General features: G+C 38.2%; 1 protein-coding gene across 1 annotated transcript in view; it reads right to left on the bottom strand.

Moving 5' to 3' along the window:
• Positions 1-18961, bottom strand: part of Znf41 (zinc finger protein 41) — a 49803-nt gene extending 30842 nt beyond the window's left edge. Inside the window, exon 1 of the mRNA XM_087189911.1 lies at positions 18816-18961. Within this exon, the coding sequence (XP_087046037.1) occupies positions 18816-18961 (146 nt within the window). The remainder of the gene's footprint in view (positions 1-18815) is intronic.
• Between the last annotated feature and the right edge of the window lie 218 nt (positions 18962-19179).

Genomic DNA, 19179 nt, shown 5'->3' with positions numbered 1-19179 from the left:
CTGCTGCTCCCAGCCCAGAGGAAAGGGCTTTTGGCACGTCTTCTATCCCACCACTCCTGGCCCAGAAGAAGGGGCTTCCAGGCAACTATCCCTACCTCAGCTCCCGGCCTCTGTCCCACCTCTCCCAGCTCAGAGGAGGTGAGAAGTGTGGGTGCCAATAGCACCCAACCTGTTGAAATGAGAAAACATATAAATAAGTCTCAAAACCAGACTTCCAGATCACTGACAGCAACCCCAAAGGGAAATGAGATGGAACACTCTGACACTCATCCACATGGACACACTGAACTGGCAACAAAAGGGGATCTGGAAAAAATGAAATCAGAAATAATTTCTCAGATAACAGGGGAAATTATACTCCTAATGCAAGACATGATTAATAAATATGGAGAGGACCTGAGGAACATGATGGAATCCCAACATAAGAAACAAATGGAATCCATAAAACAGATGCAAATAGATTTCCAGGAGATGAAAAACTCCATTGAAAGTCTACATAGCAGAATGAGCCAATGTGAGGACAGAATTTCAGATATAGAAGATAAGATTGCAATTAGTGACCAGGAAAAGAAAAATTGCTTCAAAATTATAAGGGAACATGAGAAATCAATCCAGCAGCTGCTAGATGATGCAAAGAAGAATAACATAAGACTCATTAGGCTCAATGAAGAAACAGGAGAGGGTGCAGATAAGATAAAAAGACTCCACACAGAAGTAATGGGAGAAAATTTTCCAAGCAGGGGAAAAGAACTTCACATACAGATAAGGGAGGCAAATAGGACTCCAAATAGCCTTGATCAAAAAAAATCTACACATAGGCATATAATTGTTGAGATTCCAGAAACTCAACAGAAGAACAAAGTTCTACAAGCAGTTAGAGAAAAGAAAAAAATCAAAGGAAAGCCCATCAGAATCACAGCAGACTTCTCAACACAAACCATCAAGGCAAGAAGAGCTTGGAGTGACATATTCCAAGCCCTAAAAGAAAACAGCCTCCAACCCAGATTGATGTACCCTGCAAAACTATCTTTCAAAATGGATGGAGAAATAAGATACTTTCATGACAAAGAACACCTTAGGAAATTCGTGAATACCAAGCCAGCACTCCAAAGAATTTTCCACAATATCCTAGGAACAGATATTGAGGATCACAACCCCAGGAAGCAAAGCAGAATGAACCCATCTGGCATGACAAGAAATTAAATGTAAATGGGGAGAACCCAACAAAAAGAAAAAGTCATGGCAAAGACAAGTCAATACATTTCAGTTATAACCATCAACGTTAATGGTCTCAATTCACCAATCAAAAGAAATAGACTGGCAGAATGGGTCAAGAAGCAAAATCCAACAATATGCTGCATACAAGAAACACAATTAATTCAAAAGGAAACTCATAGACTGAAAGTTAAAGGGTGGAAAACAATACAGCATGTGACAGGAACCCGAAAAAAAGCAGGAGTAGCTATCCTCTTTGCAGATCAAGTAGATTTCAAACCAACACTGATGAAGAGAGATAAAGAAGGACACTACATCCTTGTAAAGGGAAGAATCCAAGAGGAAGAGATGACAATCATAAATATCTATGCACCAAACACTAGTGCACCCAACTATATGAAACAAATACTAATGGACATGAAAAGTCATTTATGCACTAACACAATTGTAGTGGGGGACCTCAACATCCCACTGTTACAAATAGATAAATCAACTAGACAAAACATAAGTAATGAAATACTAGAACTCAATCGAACTCTTGAACAAATGAACTTAACAGATGTTTACAGAGTCTTCCACCTCACAAAATCAGAATACACATTCTTCTCAGCTGCACATGGGTCATTCTCCAAAATAGACCACATACTCACACATAGAACATGTTTAAGTAAGTGCAAAGGAATTGAAGTTATCCCCTGTATATTATCAGACCATAGTGCAATGCAATCAGAGATTCATAGCAAAAGAAACTCAAAAAATTTCATAGACACATGGAAATTGAACCACACACTTCTGAATAAACAATGGGTCACAGAGGAAATTAAAAAAGATATGACAGCTCCTTCAATTAAATGACAATGACAGTACAACATATTGGAATCTATTGATATAAATAAAAGCAGTTTTATGAGGGAGATTCATAGTATTGAATACTCATATTAGTAAAACAGAATGAGCCCAATTAAACAACCTGATGCTGAACCTCAAGGTTCTAGAAAAAAAAGAGCAGGACAACCCCAAAGCTCATACAAGGGAGGAAATTATAAAGATCAGAGGAGAAAACAATGCAATGGAGACTAAGAGAATGATTCAAAAAATCACTGAAGCCAAGAGTTGGTTCTTCAAAAGAATCAACAAAATTGACAAACCCTTAGCCAACCTTGTCAGAAAAAGGAAAGAAAAGGCCCAAATCCATGCAATTAGGAATGAAAAGGGTGAAATTACAACAGACCCAGCAGAAATCCAGAGGATCATCAATGCCTACTTTCAGAACCTATATGCCAATAAGATGGAAAACACAAAAGAAATGGACAGATTCCTAGATACATATGAATTACCAAAGTTGAATGAAGAAGACTTAAAAATTTTAAACAACCCAATATCAACAAATGAAATTGAAAATGTAATAAAAAACTTATCAACTAAGAAAAGCCCGGACCCTGATGGCTTCACTGCTGAATTCTACAAGACATTTAGAGTGGAACTGCTGCCACTACTGTTTAAACTCTTCAATGAAATTGAAAGGGAAGCAATACTCCCAAATTCATTCCTGGAAGCAAGCATCACCTTGATCCCCAAAGCAGAGAAAGGCCCAACCGAAAATGGGAACTATAGGCCAATCTCACTAATGAACATAGATGCAAATATCCTTAATAAGATACTGGCAAACAGAATGCAGAAGATCAAGAAGATCATACACCCTGATCAAGTGGGATTCATCCCAGAGATGCAGGGATGGCTCAACATATGCAAATCAAACAATGTAATACACTATACCAATAGAGCCAAGGACAAAAACCATATGATCATATCAACAGTTGCAGAAAAAGCATTTGATAGAATTCAACATGTATTTATGATAAAAACCCTACAAAAAAATGGAATAGATGGTCTCTACATCAATCTGATAAAAGCCATCTATGAAAAACCAACAGCCAATATCATACTAAATGGTCAAAAACTGAAACCCTTCACACTAAAATCAGGAACAAGACAAGGATGTCCATTAGCACCACTCTTGTTCAATATAGTTTTGGAAAGATGAGCCATGACAATTAGACAAGAGAAAGAAATAAAAGGAATAAAGATAGGAAATGAAGAAGTCAAATTGTCATTATTTGCAGATGACATGATACTCTATATAGAAGACCCCAAGAACTCCACAAAAGTCTTCTAGACTTAATAACCAAATTCAGTCAAGTAGCTGGTTACAAGGTCAACACATAAAAATCAATAGCTTTCCTCTACACCAATGACAGACTCACTGAGAGAGAAATAGGGCAAATAATTCCTTTCACAATAGCATCCAAAAACCTGAAATACCTAGGAATCAACCTAATGAAAGAAATCAAAGACCTCTTCTCGGAAAACTATAGCACTCTGAAAAGAGAGATTGAAGATGATATCAGAAAATGGACTGACATCCCCTGCTCCTGGGTAGGAAGGATTAATATAGTGAAAATGGCCATACTTCCAAAACTGCTATATAGATTTAATGCAATTCCAATTGAGATCCCAGCAGCATACTTCATAGACCTTGAGAAAATAATTCAAAAATACATTTTAAACAAGTAGAGACCCAGAACAGCAAAAGCAATTCTAGGTAACCGAGACATGGCAGGGGGTATCACAATCCACAACCTGCAACTATACTACAAAGCTACTGTGATAAAAACAACATGGTACTGGCAAAGAAAAAGACCTGAGGACCAGTGGAACAGATTAGAAGAGGCAGAAACATCGCCAGACACACTCAGCCATCTCATCTTCGATAAAGGAGCCAGACACCCTCACTGGAGGAAAGATAGCCTCTTTAATAAATGGTGCTGGAAAAATTGGGCTTCAACTTGCCAAAGATTAAAACTAGACCTGTATCTCTCACCATGCACTAAACTAAAATCAAAATGGATTAAAGATCTAAATATTAAAATAGAAACTCTGAACCAGTTGGAACAGAGGTTAGGTAGAACCCTTGAAGACATCAGTGTAGGAAAAGATTTTATGAACAAAACCTCAGTTGCCTGTGAACTAGCACAAACAATCAACAAGTGGGATCTCTTCTTATTAAAAGGCTTCTGCACAGCAAGAGAAACCACCAGCAGTGTGAAGAGACAACCCACAATGTGGGAAAAAATCTTCACCTGCTCTTCCTCAGACAAAGGTCTACTATCTCGAATCTATAAAGAACTTAAAAAGATCAGACCTCCCAAATTTAAAGACCCAATCAGAAAATGGGCATCTGAAATGAACAGACATTTCTCAGACAAAGAAGTAGAAATAGCAAATAAATACATGAAAAAATGTTCAACATCACTGGTCATTCGAGAGATGCAAATGAAAACAACGCTGAGATTCCACTTCACTCCAGAAAGAATGGCTGCTATCATGAAATCAACCAATAACAAATGCTGGTGGGGCTGTGGGGAAAGAGGAACCCTGGTCCACTGCTGGTGGGAGTGTAGACTGGTGCAAGCACTGTGGAAATCAGTATGGAGATACCTCAAAGAACTAGGACTGGAAGTCCCATTTGATCCCGCTATTCTACTGCTGGGGATCTTCCCCAAAGAATTAAAAGAATCATACCACAGTGACATATGTGCACCCATGTTCATAGCAGCACAGTTTGTAATAGCTAAAACTTGGAAACAGCCCAAATGCCCATCAACTGGAGACTGGATAAAGAAAATGTGGGGTTTTTTTTATAAAATGGAGTACTACTCAGCCATAAAATATGAGAAATTAGAGACATTTATAGCTAAGTGGACGCACATTGCTGCGATACTCTTAAGTGAAATAAATAGGACACACATGTATAAATACCAAATAGTTTCTCTGGTGTGAGAAACTGAAAGTGTAAATAAGGACTAAAATGTATAATAGGTAATGTGAAATAGGAAAAAAAGGGGCAAAGGGGAAGGAAGTGGGAGGGCTAGGGGAAAGGCAAGAAAGGAATGGAATTAATATGAGAAAATGGAAAAATAGGAACAAAATCTTTGTAAATAGGGAGGAATGGAGGGGTTGAAGGGAGGGCTGGGCAAGGGTGAAAAATAAGAACCAAGAGAGATTATGTAAAGGTGCAAAATTTCCAATGATGAATGTCATTATATTGTATACCTAAAATGTACCAATGATTAGAATGAATAATCAACATGCAAAAGAGGAAGAAAAGGCCCAAAGGGATAGGGGTAGTGGGAGGGGCAGGGTAAAGGAAAGAACGGAAAGGAAAAATGATGAGATATGGAAAACGTGGAAAAACCGCCTTTGTAAATAGGGAAGGGTGGAAGGGGTGAAGGGACGGCTAGGGATGGGGAAAAAATAAGAACCAAGATGCATCATGTAAAGGTACAAATTCTCCATGAGAAATGTAATTGTGTTGTATACCTAAAGTGTACCAATAAAAGAATTTAACAACAGCAACAAAAAGAAATGGAAAACATGATTGACTACCATAAGAAAGAAATGGAATCCATGAAACAGATATAAAGAGATATTCAGGTGATTAAAAACTCCATTGAAAGCATGCAGAGCTGACTAAGAGAATCTGAAGACAGAATATCAGATATAGAAGACAGGATTGCAGTTAAGGACCATGAAAACAGAGATTTCTTAAAGATAGTAAGGGACAATGAGAAGTCAATCCAACAGCTGGTAGATGATGCAAAGAAGAATAACATAAGACTCATAGGAGTCCACAAAAACACAGGAGAAAGTAGAATTGACATAAAAAAATGTTCACAGAAGTAATAGTAGAAAACTTGGAAAGCCCATCAGAATCACAACAGTTTTCTCAACACAAACCCTCAAATCAAGGAGAGCCTGGAGTGAAGAATTTCAAGCCCTAAAAGAAAATAACTTCCAACCTAGACTGTTTTATCCAGCAAAATTGTCTTTCAAAATTGATGGGGAAATTAGATACTTTCACGACAAAGAACACCTGAGAAATTTCATGAACACCAAACCAGCACTCCAAATAATTTTAAGCAATATCCTGGAAAAAGGCAATGAAGGTCACAACTCCATGAGGCCCAACAGAGAGAAGGCACCACACTAGGTATGACACTAAAGTGAAAAGTGGGAAAATAAGAAATAAAAGAGCCAATGACAGTAAAACATCATGACAAGGATGAGTCAATATCTCTCAATTATAACTATCAATGTTAATGGCCTCAATTCACCAATCAAAAGAAATAGACTGACAGAATGGATTAAGAAGCAAAACCCAGCAATATGCTGTATACAAGAAACACACCTAACTCAGAAGGAAATCCATAGACTGAAAATAAAAGGATGGAAAACAGTTCTCCACATGACAGGAACCCAGAAAAAAGCAGGGGTAGCAATCTTATTTGCAGACAAAGTAGATTTCAAACCAAAACTAATTAAGAGAGACAAAGATGGTCACCACATACTTGTGAAGGGAACAATCCAAGAGGAAGTGATGAAAATCCTAAATATATATGCACCAAATATGAATGCCCCCTAGTATACAAAACAAATATTAATGGACATGAAAAACCAAATAAGCACTAATACAATTGTAGTGGGGGACCTCAATACCCCTCTATCACAAATAGATCAACTAGAAAAAAAATTGACACAAATTCTAGAACTGAACCAAGCTATTGAACAAATGGACTTAATAGATGTTTACAGAGTGTTCCACCCCACAAAATCAGAATACACATTCTTTTCAGCTGCACATGGGTCATTCTCCAAAATAGATCACATTCTAGCTCATAGGACTTATCGAAGTAAATGTAAAAGAATTGAAGTTAACTCCTGTATATTATCAGACCATAGTGCAATAAAATTGGAGATCAATAACATAAGAAACTTCAAAACTCCTGCAAACATATGGAAATTGAACAACTCCCTCCTGAACAAACAATGGGTCACAGAGGAAATTAAAGAAGAAATTAGACAGTTTTTACAAGTAAATGATAATGCCAGTACAACATACAGGAATCTGTGGGACACAATGAAAGCAGTTCTATGTGGGAAATACATAGCAGTGAATGCCCATATTAAGACAACAGAGAGAACTCAGTTAAATAACCTAATGCAGAACCTCAAGCTCCTAGAAAAAGAAGAGCATAACAAACCCAAAGCTCATACAAGAAAGGAAATTATAAAGGTCCGAGCTGAAATCAATGCAATGGAGACTAAGAGAACAATACAAAAAATCAATGAATCAAAGAGTTGGTTTTTTGAAAGCATAAATAAAATCGATAAACCTTTAGCCAACCTTATCAAAAAAAGGAAAGAAAAGGCTCAAATCCATGCAATTAGGAACAAAAAAGGTGAAGCCACAACAGATCCAGCAGAAATCCAGAGGATCATCGATACCTACCTTGAAAATCTGTACCCTAATAAAATGAAAAACACAGAAGAAATGGACAGATTCTTAGATACTTACAAATTGCCAAAATTAAATGAAGAGGATACAGAAATTCTAAACACCCCAATAACATTGAGTGAAATTGAAAATGTAATAAAAAAACTTACCAACAAAGAAAAGCCCAGGTCCTGATGGCTTCACTGCTGAATTCTACAAGACATTTAAAGAAGAACTATCACCATTACTCTTTAAACTCATCAAGGAAATTGAAAGGGAAGCAAGTGTTAATTTGATCCCCAAACCAGGGAAAGCCTCAACCCAAAAAGAGAACTACAGACCAATCTCCCTAATGAACATAGATGCAAAAATCCTCAACAAGATACTGGCAAACAGAATACAGAGGGTCATCAAGAAGACCATACACCCTGACCAAGTCGGATTTATCCTAGGGATGCAAGGATGGTTCAACATTCATAAATCAATAAATGTAATACACTATATTAAAAGAGTCAAGGACAAAACCCACATAATCATCTCAATAGATGCAGAAAAAGCATTTGACAAAATCCAACACCCATTTATGATAAAAACGCTACAGAAAATTGGAATAGAAGGTCTTTATCTCAACTGATTAAGGCTATCTATGAAAAACCAATAGCCAACATCATACTAAATGGTCAAAAACTGAAAACTTTCATGCTGAAATCAGGAACAACACAAGGATGCCCACTATCACCACTCCTGTTCAATATTGTTCTGGAAACATTAGCCATAGCAATTGGAAAAGAGAAAGAAATAAAAGGAATAAAGATAGGAAAGAAAGAAGTGAAACTGTCATTATTTGCTGATGATATGATACTTTACATAGAAGATCCAAAGAAACTCAGTCAAACTTCTTCTAGACCTAATTGACAGATTCAGTAGAGTATCTGGATACAAGGTCAACACTCAAAAAGAATAGCCTTCTTATATGCAAATAGCAGACTCATTGAGAGAGAAATTTGGGAAATAATTCCTTTTACAATAGCATCTAAAAAAATTAAATATCTAGGAATCAATCTAACAAAGGAAGCAAAAGACCTATACACTGAAAACTACAGCATTCTGAAGAAGGAGATCGAAGAGGATATAAGAAAATGGAAAGATATCTGTTGTTCCTGCATAGGAAGAACCAATACAGTGAAAATGCCCATACTTCCAAGACTACTATATAGATTTAATGCAATGCTGATTGAAATTCCAACAATATACTTCACAGAACTAGAGAAAACAATCCAAAAATTCATTTGGAAGCAGAAGAAACCTAGAAGAGCAAAAGCAATTCTAGGCAACAGAGACATGGCTGGGGGTATCACAATCCCCAACTTGAAACTATACTACAAAGCTACTGTGACAAAAACAGCAGGGTACTGGCAAAGAAACAGACCCGAAGATCAGTGGAATAGATTAAAAGATGCAGAAACAACTTCAGACATACTCAGCCACGTCATCTTTGACAAAGGAGCCAACCACACTCCTTAGAGAAAAGATAGCCTGCTCAATAAATGGTGTTGGAAAAACTGGATTTCAACCTGCCAAAGATTAAAACTAGACCCATACCTCTCACCATGCACTAAACTAAGATCAAAGTGGATTAAAGATCTAAATATTAAGACAGAAACACTAAACTTGCTGGAAGACAAGTTAGGTAGAACTCTCGAAGACATTGGCATAGGAAAAGACTTTATGAACAAAACCTCAGTAGCATGGGAACTAGCACAAAGAATCAACAACTGGGATCTCATCATATTAAAAAGCTTCTGCACTGGAAGAGAAACTACCAACAGAGCTAAGAGACAACCTACAATGTGGGAAGAAATTTTTAGCTGCTGTACATCAGACAAAGGTCTACTATCGAGAATATATAAAGCCCTGAAAAAAAATCAGATCCCCCAAATTCAAAGATCCAATTCAAAAATGGGCATCCGAAATGAACAGACATTTCTCAGACAAAGAAGCAAAAACAACAAATAAACATATGAAAAAATGTTCAACATCACTGGTCATTCAAGAGATGCAGATGAAAACAACACTGAGTAAGATTCCACCTCACCCCAAAAAGAATGGCTGCTATCAAGAAATCAACCAATAACAAATTCTTGCAGGAGTGTGGAGAGAAAGGAACCCTTCTCCATTGTTGGTGGGCGTGTAGACTGGTGCAACCACTGTGGAAATCAGTATTCAGACACCTCAAAGAACTAGGGGTAGAGGCCCCATTTGACCCAGCTATTTCCCTGCTGGGAATCTTCCCCAAAGAATTAAAAGAATCACCACAGTGATATTTGTTCACCTATGTTTATAGCAGCACAGTTTGTCATAGCTAAAGCTTGGAAACAACCCAAGTGCTCATCAACTGGAAACTGGATAAAGAAGATGTGAGTTTTTACTATAAAATGGAGTACTACTCAGCCATAAAGAATGAGAAACTAGAGACATTTATAGCTAAATGGATGCATATTGAGGCCATCCTCTTAAGTGAAATAAATAGGACACACATGTGTAAATACTGAATAATTTCTCTAGTGTGAGAAACTGAAAGTGTAAACAAGGATGAAAATGATTAAAATGAATAATTGGTAATTTGAAATAGGAAAAGGTCCAAGGGTTTGGGGGTGGCAGGAGGGGAAGGGGAAAGGGAAGAAGGGAAAGGAAAAATTATGATAAAGAAAAAAAAATGGAATCAAATTCTATGTAAATAGGGAAGGGTGGAGGGGGTGAAGGGTGCACCGGTAATGGGAGAAAAAATAAGAACTAAGATACATGTTCAGGTACAAACACCCAATGATAAATGTAAATGTATTGTATACCTAAAATGTACCAATAAATATATAAACAAAAAAAGAATCTTTAGATGGTTAACTCTATGCTATTACTGTTGAATAATGTTCTATCATTAGTGGAAATAAACGTTCCATTTAGTAGATATTTACTGTAGGTCAATATTTGATTTGTCTTAGTGGTAATATTACAATTATAGATCTCTTCTGTATGGCGAAGAGTTGTACCTTAGTGGATCTTAGGGTCAAAATCTAGTTTGGCTTTGATGCTCTTATTGTTACGGATTTTATTACTATAACCAAGATGGTATAATATTGCTATCAATTGGTTTTCTCTGTATGCCAAAATCTAGATTGCCTTGGTGTCATTAGCAATACTGAGCCTATCCCCAGAGAACTGGGTTCCAAGCCAAATATACTGCAGTCTGTTCTCTAAATAAGCAGAGGTGGTGAGACTCCAGGACAGAGGCAAAGGGCTATATTTACACATGCCCACAGTGCATCACTGAAAAGCAGATGCTAACTAAAGAGGTCTCTATACTAGCAACAAAGTCTTCCACTATTACAAACCCACAAGCCTCAGCACAAAAAATAAACAAAAAAAATAGGAACATGAGAAGTTAAGAAGACAAGAAAATTACTCCAGAAACCACCAACTCCCACAGATCTGATTTATGGGGCATCAAGGGGGAAGGAAATCAAAACCACACAGCTGAATTACTTGAAAGGATAACAGAGGAGATTAAAAAGAAAGATCAATTAGATAGTTGGTGGGCCAGGGATTTAGCTCAGTGGTGCCGTCGCCTGCCCTGCAAGCGCAAGGACCCGAGTTCGATCCCCGGCACCAAAAGAAAAAAAACCTTGGTGAGTTCAAAGAAGATATAACTATATAGACAATGGACCTAATGAAAACCAATCAGTGAGTCTAGAGAAGATACTAATAAAAAGCTAACAACTAAACAAAACATGAATGTTCACTATAGAAAGAAATTAGGGTCCATGAAAAGGTATTAAACAGAAGCTCAGAAGATTAAATATTCTTCTAAATGTATGGGAAACAGAAGCAGCCAATTTGAGGACCAGGCATTAGAACTAGAAGACAGGACTGTTTCTGGTTACCACTTAGTGAGAGATAATTTAAAAATAAGAGAACATGAGAAATAGTTCCAACAGCTGCTCAATGATGCAAAGAAGATTAAGATTAATTGGAATTAGTGAAAAATTAGAACACATCACAAAGGGAATGAAAAAATCTACAAAATAAAAGCAGAAAACTTTCCAAATACAGGAAAATAACTGAACATACAGATAAGTGAGGGATATAGAACCCCAAATAGCCATGATCAGAAAGCAAACCTCTCCATGACACATCACAGTCTAAATCCCAGACATCAAATAAGAAGAGAATACTAAAAGCTGTTAGAGAATAGCAAATAATCATTTATAAGGGAAAACCCATTAGAATTACAGCAGACTTCTCAACACAAATTTTAAAGCCAGGAGATCTTGGAGTAAACTCTTTCAAGTCCTAAAAGGAAACAACTTACAACCCAGACTGATGTATCCTAAAAAAAACTTTCTTTCAAAATAGATGGAGAAATAAAATATTTCCATGATAAGGAGTACCTAAAGAAGCTGGGTGTGGGGCAACCCACTTTCCAGTCCCCCTTCTGTCTGTCTTAGGCAGAAGCTTTCTTTCTCCCAATAAATGTTTCCTACTCTTAACCTCTGTTGTCCCTAGAATTCATTCTTTGATTTTAGAGAACATGAACTCGTGTTTTGGATATCTAACAGGTTTGGGAGTTACATCTCTTCCCCCTATATTATTTTGTACGTCTTCCACTGAGATTACTGGTCAGGGGTAAGAGTTTTCTTTCATAGGTTCTAACTTTGGTCTTTATGCTTCATAGATTGTAACCTTTTGTTTCATAGGCTCTCGAGATTTGTTTCATAAATTCTGGCCTTTGTTTTGGCTTTTGTTTCAAAAGTGTCTTAATTTTAAGTTGTCTTTTAAATGTTTGCAAATTTCTTGTTTTCCTTATGCATTGGCTTTTGTTAAAATTACATTTTATTCTTGTTTTGTATGTGTTGCATTTGGACTTAGATGCTTAAAAATGTTGTAAAATTGATCTCTTATGAAGTTGTCTCAGATAAAGACAGTTCAGGCTTTTATCTGTCCCTTATAGAATGTCAAATAGTGGTTACTCTGCCAGCTAGTAATTGCCTTTAGGGCAGCTGCCACTCTCAAAGCAGAGGGCAGGTATCTCCAGTTGCCCTCTGGTGATTCCCCACTCCCATTGACGCCAATGGTGGGGGAACTGTTGACCAGATAGGCAATTGGGTTCCTTTCAGAGACAGATCTCTGATTTTGTGGAACTAGTGGAAACTGAGGTGAAAACTGAGGGGTCATGGCCAGGCTACCTTCTGGCTGATACCCACAGGTCCCTCAGAAGAAACTAGCTCCTGAAAGCCCATCCAGGAAATCAGCAGAAAATCTCCACATCTTGTCCCTATCTGGACTCCTCAATGAGGTGAAAGAGGAACTCTCGTCAATGATCATCAGATATCCCCTCTCTCAGAGTGATCTGAAATGATGCCATCAGAGCCCTTTCTTAAGCCTCCATTAAGAAATGAGCTACAGGTTTGGACTGTTTCTCTACTGCTAATAAGACAGACCTGTAGACAAATGATTTAAAAACCCAAATCTTTGATAGATTAAAAGCTACCTGAACCTTTTCTCCTTGCAGGCATGGTATTCATCATTTACGTGTGTAGAAAAAATACCTTTGCTGATAGGTTGTGGACTTATAGAGTGCTATATGGTGATTTTTGGATGTTTAACCAGCTTGAGCTTTATTTGGATTTTTTTCTGTCTGCTAGTGAGTTAGAAACTCCCCTTAAACTTCTCTCCAACTCATTGGGAGTTCATTTGGGAATCCCTTGTAGTCAGACCACACCTCCTTCCAGAAAGTCAGACTAAGACAACTTGCAGCAACTGTTTTGTCTTATACTAGGGAAAATAGCAATCAGTAATTTGCATTTTTGTTTTTGCAAACCAATGAGTGAACTAATTTTCATCATGCACCCTTAATCTCAGTATCACTACCTTAATCACCAGCATCACACCCTTAATCTAAGCATGACACACCCTAGATCCAGCCACCTCCAAAAAGCCCCCCCTATGAGTGCATGAGGCTTTGGGGGGACATCTAGATACAAGCCATAACAAGCCCCTTGCCTTGACCGGCTGCTGCATGTGAACAAATCACATCTTTGTATTCACCTGGAAGGAGGTCTTCAACATAGGGAAAAAAAGCCCCATGGACACCACTTTGACCTTGTCTCTGTCCACCATATCTTACCCCTGGACATGTATTTTCTGTGCCAAGGTCAAACAAGTGAGTGCCCTCTGTTCTTCACGGCCCAGTGTCACCTCTACTTGTGCCATTATGCCTGTGGGATACATGACCCTTTCATAGCTCCTGCTTCCGTGCTGGATTTGTTGATTCCTGTTAAAATCATCCCAGGCCTCCCATCCTGGACCTCTCTGCTCTGAGATTCGTCAGGCCAACCTTCACTTTTCACTGGCTACATGGATTCTTGCCCCGTCACAACTCAGGGAAGCCCCAGGCTGTACAGACCACAGTGTTCCTGGGAGCACTCTCCACCTGTGTGTTCTTTCCTGTCCCCATTTTATAAGGCTTTCTCCCTGGGTAAGTGACCTGGGACACCAGTCATGCATCCGTGACTTCCAAATCCACCCCACTGCCTTTGTCTTCTAGCATGTTTCCCCCTCTTACCACATTGGGAAGTGAGCTCTTCTGGGCAGGGGTTTCTTTATTTCATCCCTGTGGACTTATAGGTGAGGAGGGAGGAGGAGGTGAGGAGGAGAGACCAAGAGAGAGAAAGCAAAAGACTGACACAGAGGATAACGGAAGAGAGGTAACTGGACAGGATCCTGTGATTGGGAAGGAATAGAAATGAAACCCAGCCATGATTTCAGGCGCTCACACAGGAATGTGAAATTTTGGAGCTTCCATTGGAGGCAGGCAGCCCCGACCAAGAAAAGGGAAGCCACTCTGATCACGGAACAAATGGAGCAGGGAGTTTCCATGGTGGCTGGGATAGTTAAGTACCATAATTTCTAGTGGCCAAGGATACAGTTTCAGACGGTTCTTCCTTTGTGAGACATGTGCTGCCATGTGATCGTGGCCAACTCATCCTCCAGGCTGTTGAATTTTTGTGTGGCGGGTGCCACTGTGTTATGCAAAACCTTCCAGCCTTGTGGGTCTGGTCCCTACGATAGAGCCTAAGGAGGTTAGGTGTTTGGACTGCTGAGGGGTTGCATAAGGGTGGGGGTAGAAAAGATGGGAGAGAATAAAAACACATCACAAGAGATAGGCAAAGTTAACCCTACGTGGTAATCTTGGCCAAAATCTTCTCTGCTGTTGCTTTGATTGATATACACTTATGATTCATAATAATTATGAGGAATTGTTACATATACATATTGCATCTTAATCATTTTTACTTTCCCTGCCCCTCATCATCCCCTTTTCCATCCTAGCTCCCCTTCCCATCTCCACAAAATCTACATCCCTTTTTCATTTCACCTCTCTTTTATGTGGCTCTTTAAATTATGTATATATTTAGTTTTTCCTATAAAGGACACTATTCAGTATTTAACCCTTTTGTGTCTGGTTTATTTCACTTTGTATTATTGTCTTCGGATGCATGCATTTTCCCACAAGTGACTCAAATTTACCTTGGTTTGCTTTGAGACAGGATCTCACTATAGTTCAGGCTTGCCTTTAACTCACTATGAAGACCAGGCTGACCTTGATCTCACAGTAATCTTCCTGCCTCAGCCTCCCAAGTGAAATTTATCTCTCTTTATGGTGAGTAGTACTCCATTTTGTATATATACCAGGTTTTCTTTTTCTCTTCATCTGTTGATGGATATGTAGGTCATTTCCAAAATTTAGGTATTATGAATTGTGCTGCTATAAACGGAATACATGTATCTCTGTAAGATGTCCTTACATCTTTTGTGAAGAGACCCAGAAGAGTTAAATCTGAGAAGTGGATCTCTGGTTTTGGTTTTTTTGGAGGAATCTCCAGAGTGGTTGTACTATTTCTTACTGCAGCAAACTTTGCAGAATGGTTCCCTTTTCCCCTGAAGCCCACCTGCATTGTTATTTTTTGAGTTCTTGAAGAATGCTTACTGGAATAAGCTCAAACTTAAGTGGGTCTTGATTTAAAATTCCCTAATGGACAAAGATGTTGAACATATTTTTTTCTGTTCTTTGGCCATTAATTCTTCTTTTGAGAAGTATCTGTTTGAGTTCTCATTTTTAAAATTTGGTCTTTTATTTTGGGGTGTCTAATGTTTTTGAGTTTCTTTTATATATTCTAGGTGTTAGGCCTCTGTCCAAAGAATAGCTGATGAGAATTTTCCCAGTCTGGAGGTTCTCTTTTCAGTCTGTTTGTTGTTTCATTTGCTGTAAAAATCTTAATTCGACATTATCCCATTTGTTGATTCTTGGGGTTATTTCTTGTGCAATAGAGGCATTCAGAAAGTTTTTTCCCAGGCCTATGTCTTCAAGAGCTTTACTTGTCTTATCTTCTAGCACATTCGGTGTTTCTGGTTTAATATCTAGTTTTGGGGTCCACTTTGACTTGGTGTTTGTAGAAAGTGTGTCAGATATGGGTCTGGATTTTATCTCGTGCACTGGGCTCACCAGCTTTTCCAGCACAATTTTTGAAGAGGCTATCTTTCTCCAGCATATGTCCTTTGTGCCTTTGTCCAAAATCAAGTGGCCAAAGGTATCTGGGGTTGTTTTTTCATTCTGAGTTCTATTGTGATCAACACGTATATTTTTGTTCCAGTACCGTGATATAAGTAACTGATATAAGTCACTGTAATTTTGTGGCATAACTTTAAATTTTAAATAATGATTCCTCCTGCTTTGCTCTCATGCTCAGGGATTCTTTGGCTACTCTTGGTCTTTTCTGATTTCTTATGAATTGTAGGGGTGTGTTTTATAGTTCTGTAAAGAACACTGAAAGTAGTTTGATGAGAATTGCATTAAAAACATCTATCATTTGTGGGAATACGGACATTTTGACAACATTGATTGACTGTGCCTATCCAGGAGCAAGGTGTGCCTTTCTATTTTCTAGTGACTTCTTCAATCTCTGTTATTTGGATTACTACAGTTTTTGTTATAGGGGATGTTTATTTTCTTTCTTATGTTGATTCTCAAGTATTTGATTTTTTTCAAGCTCTCATTAATGGGATTGTTTACAGATTTCTTTTTTTTCAGTGGGTTCATGCTTTGTTCACAGGAACAATATTGATTTTGTACCTTGAATTATTTGTCATGATTTTGTTTTGCATGGTCTGGCATCATCTGGTTTAGAAATTTTCCATTTTTTGTTGAATCGTTAATTGTTGACATTGAGAGTTCTTTCCTGTGTTTTGAATACAAATTTGTTTTACCATATTTGTTTTTAGAGGCATAATCCAGTATTTGGCTTGTTTTATTGATATTAAAACAGGTCATTCACAGAGTACAAATTTTACTCTTCTTAGGGTTATCAAAATAATTGATATATTGATATACCTAAATAATTGGTATATAACAATTGACATATAACACATAATATATCAATTAAATATAATTGATATATAGTAATACATAATATATCTATGTAATTGGTATATACCAATATTCCTCATTTAACAACTTACTTGTTGAACAACTGTTTGGACTTATGACCGAGGCACACCGTTTGGATCTATGACCTGCCACTGGGACTAACAACCTGTGTTTTTCTTGATACAGTTCTGTTCAGCTTGTTTATAGAGCCTCAAGGTTTTCTGTACAGAACACCTTCTTTATACAGCACTGTAAGATTTGTTGGTTATACCGTATGGTACAGTACTGTAATTTTATATTCCGTCATATATTACAGTGCTCCATGTACAAGTTATGCAAATGAAAACAAAGTCATCAAGTTGGAGTTTCCTTTGCTATTCCTTTGTTCTGAATATTGTCATGTAGATACCATGTACAGTTCCTAATTTATATGACTTAGTCGCAGTCATTATATGAGGAATATTGGTAATACATAGTCTATCAATTTCACATAATTAATATATAAAGGATACACGATTGATATATATATAATTGATATATCAAGATAATTAATATTTACTTTTGTTATTTGCATGATACTGGGTTTGGTGCTTGTGTTCTGGTTAATGCTCAGATTCATATTTGCATTCCTGTTAGATTTAAAGTCCCGGATTATGTTCAGCTTTGTGTTTGGGTTTCATTCTGGGTTTGTATTCAGATTTGTGTATGGATTTGTAATCATGTTTGGGTTGTGTGAGGTATAGAGTTCATGTTCTGGTATGTGTTCAGATTCGTGTTTGGGCGTGTGTCTGGGTTCGATTCTGGGTTTGTGTTCAGGTTTGTGCCTGGATTTTCATTTGGGTTTGGGTTTGGTTCAGATATAGGGTTAACGTTCTGGTATGTGTTCAGATTTGTGTTTGGTTTAGGATTACAGTTTGTGTTTGGGTCTGTGTTTGGGGTTAGGGTTGTTGTTTAGAGTTTAGTTTTGAGTTTCAGTTCAAGTTTAGGGTTCTCCTTTGAGATTGTGGTTCGTGTAGGGGTTCGCATTTGGGCCTATGTGTCAGTTGGTGTTTGGGTTCGTGTTCAAGTGTGGGTTCAGGCTAGGTTTAGGATTTCAGTGTGTGTTACATTAGGGTTAGGGCTAGGATTACAGTATGGGTTAGGATACAGGGTAGGGTTTACTGTTAGGATTGACATTACTGGAAAGCTTAGGGTAGAAGTAGGGGACTGTTGAGACTATGGGTTAGGGCTAGAGTTGGATAAGTGTTAGGGTACAGGTTAAGGTACTGGTTAGGGTAGGGTACTAGTTAGGGTACAGGTTAAAGTTATGGTGTGGGTTAAAGTATGGCATAGGGTACAGGTTAGGTTTAGGGTAAGGAAGGGTTAGGGTTGAGGTATGGGTTAGTGGTAGAGATCAGGGGTAGAGGTTAGGGTTAGGGTATGGGTATTGGTTAGGGTACAGGTTAGGCTTAGGGTATGAGTTAGGGTTAGGCTATGAGTTAGGGTTAGGCTACAAGTTAGGGTATGGGTTAGGCTTAGGGTACAGGTTAGGGTTAGCGTACAGGTTAGGGTAAAGTTTGGAGCTAGGAGATAGGGTTAGGGTTAGAGTATGTGTTAGGGTTGGGGTACCTCTTAGGGGTGGAGATTAAGAGTAGGGGTTAGGTTTACGGTATGAGTATTGGTTAGGTTACAAGTTAGGGTTCACATACAGGTTAGGGTTAGGGTAGGGGTTCAGGTTAGGGTATGGGTTAAGGTAGGGTTTAGGGGTAGGAGTTAGATTTACAGTATGGATATTCGTTAGGGTACTGGTTGGGGTTAGTGTACGGGTTAGGGTTGGTGTATGGATTAGGTTTAGGGTATAGGTTACTGTTAGGATTCACATAGCGGTAAGGGGTTAGGGTTCGGGTTATGGACAATACTGCAAAGGTGGCGACCCATCTCCTACTGTACATCCCTAAGGGTCAATATTTTGCCCTTTCGGGCTTGACCCCAGTCTTCTCTTCTGAACACCAACAATATCAGGATCTCCGCACCAAAGATGGGTGGTTTCTGAATTCCTGCTTCCTGCTTCACAGGCCCACGCTATTCTTTTATCCTTCTGACAATTTTCACACAAGTTACAAACCCCTGACCCAACTGCTTGAGCCTCTCATCTGCTTTTCCATCTGGA

Source organism: Heterocephalus glaber, unplaced genomic scaffold (genome assembly GCF_053883595.1).
Source record: "Heterocephalus glaber isolate CG9 unplaced genomic scaffold, H.glaber_assembly_v1.0 deba00001547, whole genome shotgun sequence".
NCBI classification, from domain to species: domain Eukaryota; kingdom Metazoa; phylum Chordata; class Mammalia; order Rodentia; family Bathyergidae; genus Heterocephalus; species Heterocephalus glaber.
Note: the sequence above shows the minus strand (reverse complement) of the source record. Positions and strands in the feature narration are given on the sequence as shown.